General features: G+C 47.5%; 1 protein-coding gene across 1 annotated transcript; it reads right to left on the reverse strand.

Annotated features, from left to right (window-relative positions):
• Positions 1–11,393: 11,393 nt before the first annotated feature.
• On the reverse strand, positions 11,394–12,329 carry LOC140897858 (olfactory receptor 51G2-like). The gene has a single exon (XM_073311077.1). It carries the CDS (start codon positions 12,327–12,329, stop codon positions 11,394–11,396), a length of 936 nt encoding a protein of 311 aa, XP_073167178.1.
• Between the last annotated feature and the right edge of the window lie 4,702 nt (positions 12,330–17,031).

Below are 17,031 nucleotides of genomic sequence, written 5' to 3' on the forward strand. Positions count from 1 at the left end.
CTAATTGTTTTGAAGGTTTAAGCCTGTGAGTTTGAGATTTCAGCAACTCTCCTGTCAGTTCTTCTTGAGTCCAAAGAGGATCACCCATCCTTAGAGGCCATGGGATGACTCCAGATGAAGTCACTGGAGACTCATGGCTGATGTAAATCAGGGCATTTATTTAAGTCACTACATGTGGATTTAGGGGGAACTCCTGGCTCTGTTGAGAATTTGGCCTTTGATCTCAAGGGGGCCAGATTCACCCTCAGTGTTTAACTTTCGGCTCCTGGCTGTGAAAATCACGGCTTTGGGTCCTGCTGCAGAGAGTGCTATTCTGTTAGGGTGCTGAAAGTGTCTGAGGGAAACCACCAGTTCATGTGGTGTTCTGAGACTGGGAATGAAAGTTGGGAATTTCAAAACACAGGGGCCCTGATTTTGCTCTCAGAGAGGCCAGTGTCAATCTGGAGTGACCCAGTGAAGACAGAATGTGAGAGCAGAATATAGCCAGTGTGTGGTTCATTCTTGTTGTGAACCTCTTGGTAACACACATACCCACCGCAGAGGCTTTGGCTGCACTTCCTTACAGGTCAGTGAAGTTGCTGAATTGGAAAACTTGAGCGAACCAGAGGAAAAACTACACCACCCAAAAAAGGAAGCTACTGAGAGTGAAGGACACAGGAAGAGAAAGGGAACTGAACTTAAAAACAAATATTTGTCTAAAGTATTTCCAATACATTTGTCGTTCCAATTTTACCAGGTAAATCCCTTGGTGTTTCTGAGAGTACTAAACAATTCAAGTCACTGTGCTGGTGAATTCCTGCCCAGATGGTTCTTGACTTGAACCCTGGAACCCTTCCTGATCCCTCAGCACTAACTTTAATGCAAAAATAGGCAACTCACCGCAATCTCACTCAGCAGAGAAAGGAAATCTCCTTACTGCTACTGCAAGGCAGAGTCTTGAGAATCAGTGTATGAATGTCACATGTCTGACACTTTACATGCTGCACAGTGACCTTTATGATTCCCCCCGAACAGTCCCTGTGGACTCTCAGGTTGGCCAGGACTCCCAGACAATTCCCTGGACTCTGTGAGCAGTGGGAAGAGCAGAAAATAGACCCTAGAGAACTTCAGCCTGAGAGCCACCCTTGGGAGTGAAGAAATGATTCCCCGATAACAGGGGCTCAGATTTTCAGGGAAAACTGCATCTTGCAAACTATTCAGACTAGCAATTGATGCTGCCTTTCTTTTCTGGGTGTAATGCACTGCCCCTGCACTCTGTGTGGGAATGCTGCCACACGATACGGGACCAAAACCAATTTTCAGTTGATGGTAGCGGTGAACCGCTGCATACTGCCCATGCAATTGTAATGTCCCATCCATTAGCCCCTGAAAAATCAGTGCCACCCCGTCGAGGCCAAATTACGTGATCCTGAATTTATGCAAGCCATAATTTTATGTAAAAGGTTTTCTTCTCCCAGGACTCTGGCATCAACTGTATTTGCCAGTGTGCCTTTGTGAGGTCTGAAGTTCAGTATATATCTGACAGCTACCAACTGTTTTAATGGTTAATCTACTCTCTGTATCAGGGTGGCATCAAACTTCAATACTGTGTTGATCTTGCACAAATTGGTGCAGAAACGGGTTATGATATCCTGGGTCAGAACAAGTACAATGGGATTTCTCCACTCACTGTGTGCATAGGCGCTGACTCCATGGGTGCTCCAGGCTGGAGCACCTATGGGGGAAAATTGGTGGGTGCTCTGCACCCACCGGCAGCTCCCTGTCCCACCCTCCCACCTCCGCCTCCTCCCCTGAGCGTGCCTTCCCCGCTTCTCCTCCCAGCGCTTGCTGCCGCGAAACAGCTGTTTTGTGGTGTAACAAGCTGTGGGAGGGAGCGGAAGGAGCGGGAACACGGCATGCTCAGAGGAGGAGGCGGGGAAGAGGCGGGGCCAGGGCGGGGATTTGGGGAAGGAGTCCAATAGGGGCAAGGAGGGGGTAGAGTTGGGGTGGAGACTTTGGGGAAGGGGTTGGAATGGGGGCGTGGCAGGGGTGGAGTTGGGGCGGGGCTGGGAGCGGGGGGACATGAGCACCCACTGGCACCAGGAGAAGCTGGTGTCTATGACTGTGTGATTCCTTCAGCTCTCCCCATGGTGAAATGACCTGGAATTCATCTCACATGGTGTCCCACATTCTTTGAAGGAACAACCATGGAATTTTCCTGATCTGTTGCCCTGGGGCCATTTCAGTATGCTGGTATTTTAGGTAGTGTGCCCTGCTCAGGTAAGAACATGGTGGTAAAGGAATCAAACAACTGCTCCTAGACAAATTGGAGGATTGGGCCAAAAGAAATCTGATGAGGTTCAATAAGGATAAGTGCAGGGTCCTGCACTTAGGACGGAAGAACCCAATGCACAGCTACAGACTAGGGACCGAATGGCTAGGCAGCAGTTCTGCGGAAAAGGACCTAGGGGTAACAGTGGATGAGAAGCTGGATATGAGTCAGCAGTGTGCCCTTGTTGCCAAGAAGGCCAACGGCATTTTGGGATGTATAAGAAGGGGCATAGCGAGCAGATCGAGGGATGTGATCGTTCCCCTCTATTCGACATTGGTGAGGCCTCATCTGGAGTACTGTGTCCAGTTTTGGGCCCCACACTTCAAGAAGGATGTGGATAAATTGGAGAGAGTCCAGCGAAGGGCAACAAAAATGATTAGGGGACTGGAACACATGACTTATGAGGAGAGGCTGAGGGAGCTGGGATTGTTTAGCCTGCAGAAGAGAAGAATGAGGGGGGATTTGATAGCTGCTTTCAACTACCTGAAAGGGGGTTCCAAAGAGGATGGCTCTAGACTGTTCTCAATGGTAGCAGATGACAGAACGAGGAGTAATGGTCTCAAGTTGCAGTGGGGGAGGTTTAGATTGGATATTAGGAAAAACTTTTTCACTAAGAGGGTGGTGAAACACTGGAATGCGTTACCTAGGGAGGTGGTAGAATCTCCTTCCTTAGAGGTTTTTAAGGTCAGGCTTGACAAAGCCCTGGCTGGGATGATTTAACTGGGAATTGGTCCTGCTTTGAGCAGGGGGTTGGACTAGATGACCTTCTGGGGTCCCTTCCAACCCTGATATTCTATGATTCTATGATTCTACATCTGGATCTCCTGTTTGGGCTACCATCCCTACCCCCACACTTGCATCATAGGTGCCTTGCGGCCAAATTTGGGCTCCAGAGGGTATGAGTCTGATGGGTTGTCACACCTGGGGTGCAGTCTGGGAGCCATGAGAACTGCTGCACCCCTCTAACCACCCAGCTGGACTGGCCCTGTTTCACACTGCTTTGCTGGTGATTCAGCCTCTTCAGGCCCTGTGATCACCCAACACGACAGCAGATGGTGCTGCATACCCAACTGAGCTACCTGAGGGTTTACCTAAGCCTCGCAAGTATAAGGAGCAGACACCAGCTGATTTCTCAGCTCTGAAGGCTCAGACCCCTCCCTCCCCGGAGTATAAACCCAAAATTATACTGTTTTACGCTGCACAGGGATCTGTACAATGTAAGCTCATTAGTACAGTTCATCCTCCAGTTCTTGGGGGAAGGAAATGCCATAAGCCTGTGTTAACCAAGCTGAGATTTTCCCCAGACACTTCATTCAAAGGCACACTGGTTTAGATCAAGCAAAAAAAAAACAAGTTTAACTAGAAAAAGATAAATTTTAAGTGATTATGATAGCAAATAGATCAAAGCAGATTACCTAGCAGATAAACAAAACTGAAAACTAACCTAAAATCCTAGTTAGACTGCATGTGAATTAGCAATTGCTCACCCTGGCTGGGCATACAAGCAGTACACCAGGTTTCCATACAGAGCTAAAAATCCTTTTAACCTGGGATCAGCACTTCCCCCAGTTCACTCTTTGTTCCTCTTGTGTTTCCAGAAGTTCTCTTGCGTGGGGTGTGAAGCCACAATATGGTGTCACATCCCTCCTTCTACAGCTTTAACATATAGCAGGAATGCTTTGTTCCAAAAAGAGTTCCCAGTCCAATTTGTGGAAAAGTACAGATACTCAAAATGGAGTTCAGTGTCATGTGGTCTGGTCACATGCCCTTGCATGTCCTCCTGAGTCATAGCATCCATTATCCATAGGCTGTCTGGAACATTCTCAGGAAGGCTCACCAGGTGGGGGATAAGCTGCTTCTCAGGCTCATTGTTTCCCCTAACGGCCCATTACCCTTTATAGGCCCTTCACAACCAGCTGTCTAGCCTGGAAGCATTTTGCCTAGTGAGTATCACCCCATTGTAATTACATTTGAAATACAGCTATATAATCAATATTCATAATCTCAGATAAAAAAATGATACACGCACACAAACTGGAAAAGTTATGATTTCCTGAAAAGGGTTATCCTATGACACCTGACAAGACATAACTTGTACAAAATGTATCATGATTATGCCATAATCATACAACTCTGAAGAATATGTGGCACAGTGTAACAATGAGATTATGAGGAGAATATACTCCTAGGCTTTTAAAAGATTCAAATGATAGAAGTAAAGCACATTAGAAAACATGATCCCAACTATACATATGAAATGATGGACTCTGAAATAGCTTTTAATCAAGAAAGAGATCTTGGAGTCATCGTAGATAATGCTCACAAAATATCTGCTCAGTGTGCTGCAGCAGTAAAAAAAAAAAAAAAAGCTACCAGAATGTTAGGAACCATTAGGAAAGGGATAGATAGGAAGAAAGAAAGTATAATAATGCCACGATTTAATCCCCTAGTATGGGTACTGTGTTCAGTTCTGGTTGCCTCATCTCAAAACAGATATATTAGAAATGGAAAAGGTACATAGAAGTGTGGAACAGTTTCCATCTGAGGAGATATTAAAAAAGACTGGGACTTTTCAGGTCGGAAAATAGACGACAAAGAGGGGATATGATAGAGAGCTATAAAATCAGGAATGGTGTGGAGAAAATACAGAAGTCTTGTTTACTCCTTCACATAACACAAGAACCAGAGATTACCAAAGGAAATTAATAAGCAGCAGGTTGAAAACAAAGAAAAGGAAGCACTATACACAACACAAAGTCAACCTGTGGAACCCATTGCCAGGGGATGTTGTGAAGGCCACAAGTATAATGGGGTTCAAAAAGAACTAGAAAAATTAATGGAGGATAGAGAATCATAGAAGATTAGGATTGGAAGAGACCTCAGGAGGTCATCTTGTCCAACCCCCTGCTCAAGGCAGGACCAACACCAACCAAATCATCCCAGCCAGGGCTTTGTCAAGCCAGGCCTTAAAAACCTCTAAGGATGGAGATTCCACCACCTCCCTAGGTAACCCATTCCAGTGCTTCACCACTTCCTAGTGAAATAGTGTTTCCTAATATACAACCTAGACCTCCCCCACTGCAACTTGAGACCATTGCTTCTTGTTCCGTCATCTACCACCTCTGAGAACAGCCAAGCTCCAGACTCTTTGGAACCCTCCTTCAGGTATTTGAAGGCTGCTATCAAATCCCCCCTCACTCTTCTCTTCTGCAGACTAAACAAGCCCACTTCCCTCAGCCTCTCCTCATAAGGCATGTGCCTCAGCCCCCTAATCATTTCCATTGCCCTCCACCAGACTCTCTCCAATTTGTCCACATCCTTTCTGTAGTGGGGGGGACCAAAACTGGATGCAATACTCCAGATGTGGCCTCCCCAGTGTGGAATAGAGGAGAATAATCACTTCCCTCAATCTCTGGCAATGCTCGTACTATTACATCCCAATATGTCGTTGGACTTCTTGACAACAAGGGCACACTGTGGACTCATATCCAGCTTCTTGTCCACTGTAATCCCCAGGTCCTTTCCTGCAGAACTGCTGCTTAGCCAGTCAATCCCCAGCCGGTAGTGGTGCATGGGATTCTTCCATCCTAAGAACAGGACTCTGCACTTGTCCTTGTTGAATCTGATCAGATTTCTTTTGGCCCAATCCTCCAATTTGTCTAGGTCACTCTGGACCCTATCCCTACCCTCCAGCGTATCTACCTTTCCCCCCAGCTTAGTGTCATCTGTGAACTTGCTGAGGGTGCAATCCATCCCATCATCCAGATCATTAATAAAGATGTTGAACAAAACTCGCCCCAGGACCGACCCCTGGGGAACTCCGCTTGATACTGGCTGCCAACTGGACATCACATCATTGATTACTACTCGTTGAGCCCGACAATCTAGCCAGCTTTCTATCCACCTTATAGTCCATTCATCCAATCAATGCTTTTTTAACTTGCTGGCAAGAATACTGTGGGAGACCATCTCAAAAGCTTTGCTAAAGTCAAGATATATCACGTCCACTGCTTTCCCCATATTCACAGAGCCAGTTATCTCATCATAGAAGGCAATCAGGATGGTCAGGCATGACTTCCCCTTGGGGAATCCATGTTGACTGTTCTGATCACCTTCCTTTCCTCCCAGTGCTTCAGAATGGTTTTCTTGAGGACCTGCTCCATGATTTTTCCAGGGACTGGGGTGAGACTGACCAGTCTGTAGTTCCCCAGGGTCTGTAGTACCTCTGCCCCTCTTCTTCCTCCTTTAGGCCTCTGCTCCCCCTTGTTACCCAAGGTTCCACCCACTCTCCAGGACAAAATCCAGAGCTTTGCCGTGGTAAGAGCTGCCCAGGGAGCCAGAGCCTCTGTCAGGAGCCCCAGACCCTCCACCTGCCCTGGCCAGGGGACCCGAGAGAAGCCCCCAGCCTGTGTTCCCATCCCCCAGGATGCACCTCCCAGGGAAGGTAGAGAGTACGGGGCTCCCCACAGCATCCTGGGTTCCCAGGGCAGCTCTTACCATGGCTCACTTCCACCTTTCGGGGGGGGGGGGGGCAGAGCCTCATGGGAAGTGGAGGAGCAGGAGCCAGGCCCTAGTGGGAAAAGATGGGGTAGGGGTCGGGGCTCTGGGGAAAAGGAGGAGCAGGGCGTGCGGCAAGCTTGAATCAATGCTGACCCTAGCAAGCAGAATGGCGGTGGGTTCCTGAGTAAAGAAGGAGGGTAGGAGAGCATCTACTGAAGGACATAAATCCACACTGTGTAGAGGTCAAGCACAGGAGTTTATTACGTACAGCGCTGACAGAGTGTCACCTTGCTTATTAGGCTCAGAGACATTGTCAATCAGTTGATTACAATGCAATATATGGATTTTCCATGGGCGGGGGAAAGTGGACAACCCTGGATAGGTCTAGCAGCAAGACATGATAGCACAGTAGCCAATGGTCAAAGGTTACATAATGTCTCCACCCATGGTCTCAAGTTAACAAATTAACATTTAACATTTAATTAGTACTTTAATAAATGTATTAGTATAAAATATATATGTTGAATTCTGATTTGGGGTCCATAGGAATGAAGTAGCTCCTTTGATTGTCCAACATATACATATATAGGGGTAAAAGCAAAGAAACAGTGAATGTATATGGCAATAAAGATTACCTTTCAAGTTGTTCATCTGTGTTTTAAGACAGACATTGGTCCCTGGGCAAGGGAGATGGGAGGAGGCCATATCTTATACTGGCATGCTTGAACCTTTCATAAACTCAAGGTGGGATGAGTGGGAAGAAACTTTTCTCCCTACAGAAGAAACTAACACAACAGAAACAGGACTTCTTTGTTCTATTTGCAACTTTGAATAAGACACAATTATTGCCCCCAGTATCTGGTGTTTTGCTGACCAGGCATATCTTAGCAAAAGGGAGGTTATATTTGGTTATTCTGCTTTCTCTTAGCTATTGCTAGGCCTCTGACCTCTTGACCAAACTCTGGACTTTGGGCCTGTACACAAATCCATTTACCAGGTTATTACATCAGCAATGGATTTTAACCCTTCATCTACTTTAGGGAAGACTGAATTAATGTGACCCCACAAAGGGGGGGAGGGGGCTTGTTTTAAGTATCCCAAGCTGAGAGTAAGTCATTGCAAGGCCTTTAGAGGGAAGGGCAGGGCACCTGCAGGGCTACCTCAGGCCACAAGGGGGCTCTCTGGGGTGGCCCCGCAGGGACTTGGTCAGAGTGGGATGTGCTCTTGGAAGCTGTTACAATGGACAGAGGTCAGCTCAGCCCCCAGGCTGCTCTAAACTCTGCTGAGGCAGGGGGAGAATAGGCCAGTGAATCAAACCCCTGTAACTGGCTCCTTTCCATCCCTGCTCTCTACAGCACAGGGGGAGCTCTGTTGGCACTGCAGAGAATCCAGCTGGGCCTGTCACTGTTCAGATGGCTGGTCCTGTGGTTTTCTATCTTTTAACCAGTTACTGATCCAGAAGAGAACCTTCCTCCTTATCCCACGACTGCTTACTTTGCTTAAGAGCCTTTAGTGAGGGACCTTCTCAAAGACTTTCTGAAAGTCCAAGTACACTACATGCATCTCCCCCGTAAGGCAGCAAAATGTCATAGCAGTGATAAACAGTAAACAAGGGTAGAGAATTTAGCTGTGTAATTAAGAGACAAATATTGGGCCAAGACCACGACCAGAAATGCTCACTTGGGTAGGAGGAGTACTAAAGTTTACAATAAAGGGGAAATGCAAACAAACCTTGGTGCTCACTCCTCAGGGTTAGGGAGAAGGGAAATGAGCGGTACAGCTTGCAAACTTGAAACAACTCTGATGCAATGAATGGCGATCTAGACTGAATGGTCCTGCCTCTGGAGTTGATCCTTCCCTCTCTCTCAGTTTCTACCCCCCAACACATACCACAGCTAGTAGTTCTGCAATTTGATGTTTGAGTTCCTTCAGAACTTGTGCGTGAATATCATCTGGTCCTGGAGACTTTCACTGTTTAAATTATCAGTTTGTTTTAAAACGTCTGTGATGGGTTGTCAACCCCGGGTTGCAGGCTGGGAACCAGTGGAACCACAGAGCCCCATAACCATTCAGCTGGGCTGGCCTCTCTCACACTGCTCTGGGGGTGATACACAGCCAGCCTCTCCAGGCCCTGTTATCACCCTACATGACAGCACACCGAACTGAGCTACCTGAGTGCTTTACCTAAGCCACTCAAGGACAAACAGGCGACAACAACCAATTTCCCAGCTCTACAGCCTTGCACCGCTGCTGGAGTGTAGACCCAGAATTCTACCATCTTGCACTGCACAGGTGTCTGAACAGCATTAGCTCATTAATACAGGTCGCTTTCCCCTTGATGTGGGAAAGATATGCAACAGCCTTTGTACACAGAGCTGAGATTCTCCTCATACACTTTACTCAAAACACGCTGGTTATGATTAAACATAAAACAAGTTTATTAACTACAGAAAGACAGATTTTATGTGATTATAAGTGAAAGCAAAAAGATCAAAGCAGATTACATAGCAAATAAACAAAACTACAAACCAAGGCTACCACACGAGACAGACTGGGTATGAATTAGCAATTCTTCACCCTGACTGATGATACAAGCCATCCACCAAGTTTTCACACACAGGCTAGAAATCCCTTTAGCCTGGCAGCTCTTCCCCGAGTTCAGTCTTTGTTCCTAAGGTGTTTCCAGGAATTCTCTTGTGTGGAGAATGAGGCCAAGAGATGATGTCTCTCCCCACATTATACAGTTTTTCCATATGGCAGAAACCCTTTGTTTCAAGACAAGTCCCCAGCCCAGTTTGTGAAAAAAATACAGGTACCGATATGGAGTTCAGTGTCATGTGGTCTTATCCCCTGCCTTTGCCTGCCCTGCTGAGTCATAGCAGGCATTACTGATAGGCTGGTTGAAACATATACAGGAAGACTAAGCTCTTCCATGGTCTATTGTCTTTGTTGATGAGCCATCAACCCTGTCCAGCTTCTTCACTGTTGTAACTGAAAGGCTGGTTGAGGCTGTTACCCAGAGTAAACACATTTGAAATAGAGATTGTCAAGGTTCCTTCCCCACTCTGAACTCTAGGGTACAGATGTATGTACAGATGCATCTTCCCACCTGTTTGCCCCTTTCTTGTAGAAGCAGCCTTTGCTCCCCCTAGTGCAGCAGAAAGCGGGGATGGCAAGCAGCCAGTTACAGGGGTTTGACTCTCTGGCTTGCTCCCTCCTGCATCAGTGGAGTTTAGAGCAGCCTGGGGGCTCGGCTGACCTCTGCCCGATGATAATGGCTTCCAAGAGCACTGCCCACTATGGCCACATCCCTGTGGCTTGGGGACACCCCAGAGTGCCCCTTGTGGCCTGAGGTATCCCTGCACACACCCTACCCTTCCTTCTAAGGTCACAGTGTTGCCGGCACCCAGTGCCGAGAGGCTGAACAACAGCTTGAGTGGTTCGTTACCTGGTGTGCTACACCCAATAATCACAACGGGGTGGAGAAGCAGAAAAGTTTATTTGAAGCTTCAAATAGGTACAGGGAGATTTGAATCTCAAATCCTGTACACAGAGCAGGAAGTTACACAGGCTTTTATACATCCTTTTTCCCAGCATACTTATCCAATAGCAAGCTGCCCCAAGTATCCATATAGCCAGCCAATCCAGTTCCCAGCTAGTTCCCTGGTTCTCTGTATCATTTGTTAAACTATACATAAAGCTACTTTATTCAGCATTGTTCTTCCATATCTCCCCTGTTTGGCCTTGCTTAGTTTCAGGCAGTCTGACTCTGCAGCATATTGTTGCAGATTCTCAGCATAACTGCTGTGTGTGTGCCTCCAGGTGGGGGGCCCAGGACACTTGGGCCTAGTACGCAGAGCTGCTGCAAGTGCCTCCCGGCGGGAGAGGGGGCCAAGGACACCTGGGCCTAGTGCGAGGGGGCTTCATCGACACTCATGGTCTTTCATCCCCTCGAGTTACCTAGTGGCCGTGCCCCAGTGTCCCCAACAACAGCAATGACTTACGCTCATTCTGAATACTTAAGAGCCCCCTTTGTGGGGTCACACTAATTCAGTCTTGTCCAAAACACAGGTTCTCTGTCCCTCGAGCCCCATCCTCCTCCTTTACTCAGGAAACCCCCCACCATCCTCCTTGTTAAGATTTACAGCATCCCCTGCTCCTACTTTTCCCCTGAGGTCCAGCCCCCTGCTTCTCCACTTCCCCCCAGGCTCCACCCCCAGCCAGGCCAGGGTCCAGCCATAGTAAAAGTGGCCCTGGGACCCCAGGCTGCTGTGGGGATTCTCGGACTCTCCATCTTCCCTGGGTTCTACATCCAGAGGGTGGTAAAAAGTGGAGGATCCTCAAAGTGTCTCTGATACACTAGGCAGCTCTCATCATGGCCTGGCCCTGGATTTCAGCCAGGAGAGGGGGTGATGCCTCAGGTAAAGAGGAGGAGCACGGGGTGGGGTTTGAGGAGAAGAGACGGAGCAGAGGGAGGGACCTCGGAGGAAGAGGATCCAGGATGGAATAGGTGGCTCTGTCCATGGCCTGTGTTTTTCATCTCTGGTGGCACAGCGTTGGAGCTGGGTGGTGAACTGACCCTTCACTTCATGAATGCCCTGATTATCCTTGCACGGAGGTGCTTGCTTTTCACGCTGTACACAATTGGGTTCATCAGTGGTGGGACCAGCAGGGAGATGTACCCTAGGAGAATCTGAAGCAAGGGAGGCGAGTTCTTCCCAAATCTGTGTATCACAGTCAGGCCAATCTCTGGTGTGTAGAAGAGCAGAACAGCACAGAGGTGGGAGACGCAGGTGTTCAGGGCCCTGAGGCACTCCGTGTGGGATGCGATGCTCAGCACTGTTTTGAGGATCATCACATAAGAAAGGAGGATGAACAGCGAGTCCAACCCTACAGTTAAGAGTGTAACAGACAAGCCATAGATGTTGTTGACTGTGATATCCAAACAAGCCATCTTCATGACCTCCTGGTGCAGGCAGTAGGAATGGGAGAGGACATTGTCTCTACAGTATTGGAACCGTTTCAGGAGAAAGGGGAATGGGAATACTACGGCCACTCCTCTTAGTACAAACACCAGTCCCATCATGGCTGTTCTTAGCAGGGTTAAGGTGGAAGCATATCTCAGCGGGTCCCGGATTGCGACAAAGCGGTCAAAGGCCATCAGCAAGAGTATGGAGGATTCAGTGAATTGAAACGCATGGATGAAGAACAGCTGGGCAAAACAGGCATCCAGGCTGATCTCCCTGTACTTAAACAAGTATACACCCAGTATCGTCGGCATGGTGGATATTGATAAGCCAAGGTCTGTGACGGCCAACATGGAAAGGAAAATGTACATGGGCTCATGGAGGCTTGGATCTGTTTTTATAATGAACAGAATGACCGAATTTCCTACTATCAAAATGACATACATTAAGCAGAAGGGGATAGAGATCCAGAGATGGACGTCTTCCTGCCCAGGTATCCCAGTGAGAAGGAACACTGCAGATATGAATTTGGTGTCATTGACAACTGACATAATGGACTAGGCAGTTCTCAGGAGTTTTGACCTTTCCCTTCTGAAAGGAAAAAGAACAGGAGACTAGATTATATTTAGCTAGACATCTTTCTGCTCTCAGCACAAGTCTAGAGATGCCCATGAGCTCAAAGAAAATCAGCAGAAACATAGGCTTGGATTTACACCACCAATAGGAAGATAGGCACTGCCAGACTGGATCAGACCTGCAGTCCATTTAGCTCAGTATCCAATGGCCAGTTCCAGATGCTTCAGCGGAAGGTGGAAGAAGCCCTGCAATAGACTGCTATGAATAACCTGCTCCCTGGAAAAGTTTCTGCCTGACACCCACTAGTTAGACATATTTTGTGGTATAAATCAGAAAGGTTTAGAGCCCTTCCAAGAGGTTTTTTTTTTAAATACTGTATTTGGATTTTCTGGTTCCCCATCCAAATATCCAGTCACTTTTTCAATCCTGCTAAGCTCTTGTCCCATTGATATCTTGTGGCTGGGAGTTCGGCAGCCTATTTGAGCACTGTGTGATTTTACAATTGTGACATTCCCACAGACACGCTTTCTGGCCCTGCAGTTCTGAGTGTGGCCCATTGTATCATGACATGCGTGTAAACACATGGCAAGTGCATGGTGAAAATGGTCATTGCATTTATCTGCCCTGCATTAAAGCTATTTATAAACGTGCTTCATTGCCTCATATATATACTTTTTTTCTCCACCCCTAAGAGCTCAAATCAAGCTACTGTCTCTTTTCAGCACATGGCATAAATTCTTGGGGCCAGGTTCTAAATTCAATATCTGATTTCAATAGCATCACTCCAGATTTACATGTGTAAATTCGATCAGAACTGGGCTATATTAAGTTTCCCTTATCAAATGCTCCCGCTGATCACCCCCACCATCAGGGGCTCATTCACCTGCACATCTACCAATAGGATATATGCCATTATGTGCCAGCAATCCCCTCTGCCATGTACATTGGCCAAACCGGACAGTCTCTACGCAAAAGTGTAAATGAACACAAATCTGACATCAGGAATCCTAACATTCAAAAATCAGTAGGAGAACACTTCAATCTCCCTGATCACTCAAGAAAAGACTTAAAAGTGGCAATTCTTCAACAACAAAACTTCAAAAACAGACTCCAATGTGAAACTGCAGAACTGGAATTAATTTGTAAACTGGACACCATCAAATTAGGCCTGAATAAAGACTGGGAGTGGTTGGGTCATTACAAAACCTAAACCTCATTTCCCCCATACTAATTTTCCCCTACTGTTACTCACACCTTCTTGTCAACTGTTTGAAATGGGTCACTCTCATTACCACTACAAAAGTTATTTTTCCTCCCTTGGTATCCTGTTGTTAATTGAATTGTCTCATTAGACTTACCACACACTTGGTAAGGTGACTCCCATCTTTTCATGTATTTATACCTGCTCCTGTATTTTCCACTCCATGCATCTGATGAAGTGGGTTCTAGCCCACGAAAGTTTATGCCCAAATAAATTTGTTAGTCTCTAAGGTGCCACAAGGACTCCTTGTTGTTTTTTCTAACCCCCAAGAATCCCTCCAACAGGAGCTGAAGTGTGTTGCCTACCCAGAGTTGACTGAATCCAGAGCGTTTCATCATCCTACAGGCTTCTCTTCATCCTCACAGGACCTGCATCCTCTCCCCATGCAACAGTCTGTGGGTATCTGGCAATTTTCAAGCTAACACAGATGGTTACTTCAGCTGGGCAGGGGAGGGGTTGGCATCACAAATGGGTGAATAGTGCAAACACTAGGTTTCCACTCATATCCAGGTGAGCGTGCAAATTACTTCAGCCATGCTCATGTCAAAGTTGATGGGCGGAAATTACATACAACCACTATCCCATTCCCCTTTCTGGCACCTCAGCTCTACTCTTTGTTGAAACACAAACCAGAGGTTCTATTCCCTCAGGACTTTTTGGAAAGTCTTGCACAAGTCTTGCAAAGTGGTTGGATGCATGACCCTGAATGTAACTATGAGCAACAGCTTCTGGTCAGTTACCAGAAGACAGTATCTTACAACTGTTCACTGAACAAAGAGTTAATAATACAAACCCATTGCAATCAGTATTTTCAGTACTTCTATAATACTTTAAAAAGCAAAAGACATTAAGCAATTCAATGACCACTGCCCCTTTCTGTAGCAATTCCAGCAACTATGCGGCTGGCTTTCAATATATATGGCTGTCATGAAAGTTTGGTTTGTAATATTTGCATTACAGAGGTTTGGGCATAATATTTACACATCTGTACTTTAGAACATGTGAACCCATTATTTCCCCTCTGATCTGCTTTCAAAGGTGATTTCTCTAGTTCAGGCCCGCCAATGGGGGTTAGGGGGCAATTGCCAGGGGTCAGAGTGGGACTTAAAAGGTAGTGTCTGTTATCTGGATTTCTTCAGAACCTGAAAAGGTTGCAGCATCTCAGCCTTCATGCGGTTGCTTGTCATCAAATAAAGGTCTAGTAGCTCCCCTGTCCCTGAGTTAATAGCTGACTGGATCTCCTCAGGTTCTGTTCTGTCAGTCTGTAGCCCATATCCGGAGTGGTAATGGGCCTTGGGGTCAGTATAGAAAATATTAATTCCCTGAACTGTCACTCTCTAGTACAGAGTAACCCCAGCACCTGTTATTCAGGCACGACGAGGGTTTGCAGGAAATGGATTTCAAAGGCAAGTGCAGGAGTGTTCATGGAAATGGAACCTCATTTCACACACAAAAGTAGTCTATTGCTCTCGCTTTCTCTGACTGTCTCTGTCCTGTATTCATAAAGTCTGTAGTACCCGGGAATGGCATTGGGATAGACATGGATCGGAGCATACCACTCGGACCTGCTCAGCAAGCACAGTCGACCCGCAGTGTGATGTACTCCAGGGCCCAGTCTGAGGGTGGGAGGATCATGGGATTCCACCCCATGAGTGGTCAAGGTAGGAGGCCTGACACTTGACACTCAGAGACCTAAGAGGGGCCGGAGATGCAGGTAGCCCTGTAACTCAGAGGGGTGTCTACGGGGCAGAAGTGCTGGAGCCCTCAGCCAGTCAGAAAACAGAAATATTGGACCTGTTGGCACATAAACCTGAGACGAGTGGGGAACTAGTCGCTGACATTCCGTGGTATCTCCTCTCACTCAGCCCCTGGCAGGGTCGGGCCCCGAGCACTTTGAATGTCAGAGTTTTGCACAACTTTAATAACCCAGTGTGGAGCATGGGCAGATGTAGGGGAGGGGTTCCCAAGCCACCTAACCCTGCCTGCCTTCAAATGAAAACAGCTTGCAGCCTTTCCCCTTCACTTTGCATTTTAAAGGTAGTGAAACCTGCCAACATACCCAGTTCCTGCTAGAAGGGGAGCAGCTGACATCAGAGATCTTTGCTGTAAAGGAGAAGGGGGTCATTGGAGAGGATACTACATGGGCAGCAGGCAGTATCTGTTCCGAGGGGGAGGCAACTGTCTTTATGAAGCATGTTCACACATTCCCTTGGGGGCCACTTGGGCATCAGGGAACGGCAGCTGCTTGGCTTAGTGTGCACCAACTTTAACCCCATCACGGCCAATGGCAAACGGCAGGAGGCCAAATCACAGGGGATGTTGGTGGTTCTGCCCAACTGGACGGCAGCACCAGCCCTGCTGCAGGCTCTATTCCTGGACTCCAGGCTTGTTGTCACTGTTCATATGGTTCTGATTAGTCACAGGGCTATGTGGGGGTGGCCGAGTGGTAACGATGAGGCTGTCACAGGTGTGAGCTGAAATAAAATTTAAAACATAGAATAATAATAATATAAGTCAAGATTTCTCCTCAGCAGCTCCCTTTCCTGAATTACAAACCCAGGTTGCAGGCCAGAGACGGGAGATTCCACAAGGCTCCCGACAGGGAAATTTCCCTCTGATCGTTCCAGGAGGGGAGGTCCCGTCCCTTCTCCCTGAGGAATGAAAAGGGGACGCAGGATCCTGGGATCCCCAAAGTTATGCACAGATCTCAGTGATCCACTGGTAGCTACCCTCCCCCACCCACAATCTCTGGGCCTCCACAACTGCTCTAGGACCCTTTCCAGCTCCCTGCTAGCACAGGTTCATCAGAGATGTGCTGCCAGGACCTGTCACAGTAGCCACTGCCCGCAGGATCTGCTGAAGGGGTGTTGTACAGGGTGGAGGGGGCTGCACAGAGATGGGAGGGCTGGTCAGAGTAGCTGAGGGGCACAGTACCCCAGCCATAGACTGGTGGAGATGTTTTGACATTTCCATGCCCAGAGTGCAGCCAGAGACTCCGTAGTGCAACCTTCCTTTATGTTCTGAGGACCAGGCAGATGAAAAGCCTCCAATTTCTTTTGGGGACCCAGGCAGCTGCAGCTGGGCAGTATCATGGCAGCTGAGCTTTCAGAGAAATGATCCATTTTCTATGAAAACTCACCCCCAAAAATGGATGGAAAAGAAACAATTTATTTTGGGTCAAAATTTTTTGTAGGGGGAAAAACTGTTTTCCAGCCCAGCTCTCACTCAAACCATGAGCCTCTGTCCCTTGTGCTACAGGACCATGTACCTAGGTGACAGCACTCATCCCCCATTGGCCTCCCATATAGAGTGTCCTCTTAGGGTGTCCATATTTCCCAAAGAGAAAACAGGAGACCCCCAGCTGCGTTACTGAGTCCCCTCCCCGCTGACCCCGTGCGAGGTTGTCGCACATCACT

The sequence above is a fragment of the Lepidochelys kempii genome, chromosome 1 (genome assembly GCF_965140265.1).
Source record: "Lepidochelys kempii isolate rLepKem1 chromosome 1, rLepKem1.hap2, whole genome shotgun sequence".
Classification (NCBI taxonomy): Eukaryota; Metazoa; Chordata; order Testudines; family Cheloniidae; genus Lepidochelys; species Lepidochelys kempii.

Bases quoted from the DNA above. Each gene is read 5' to 3' on its own strand.
- LOC140897858 (XM_073311077.1), bottom strand. From the start codon at position 12,329: ATGTCAGTTGTCAATGACACCAAATTCATATCTGCAGTGTTCCTTCTC.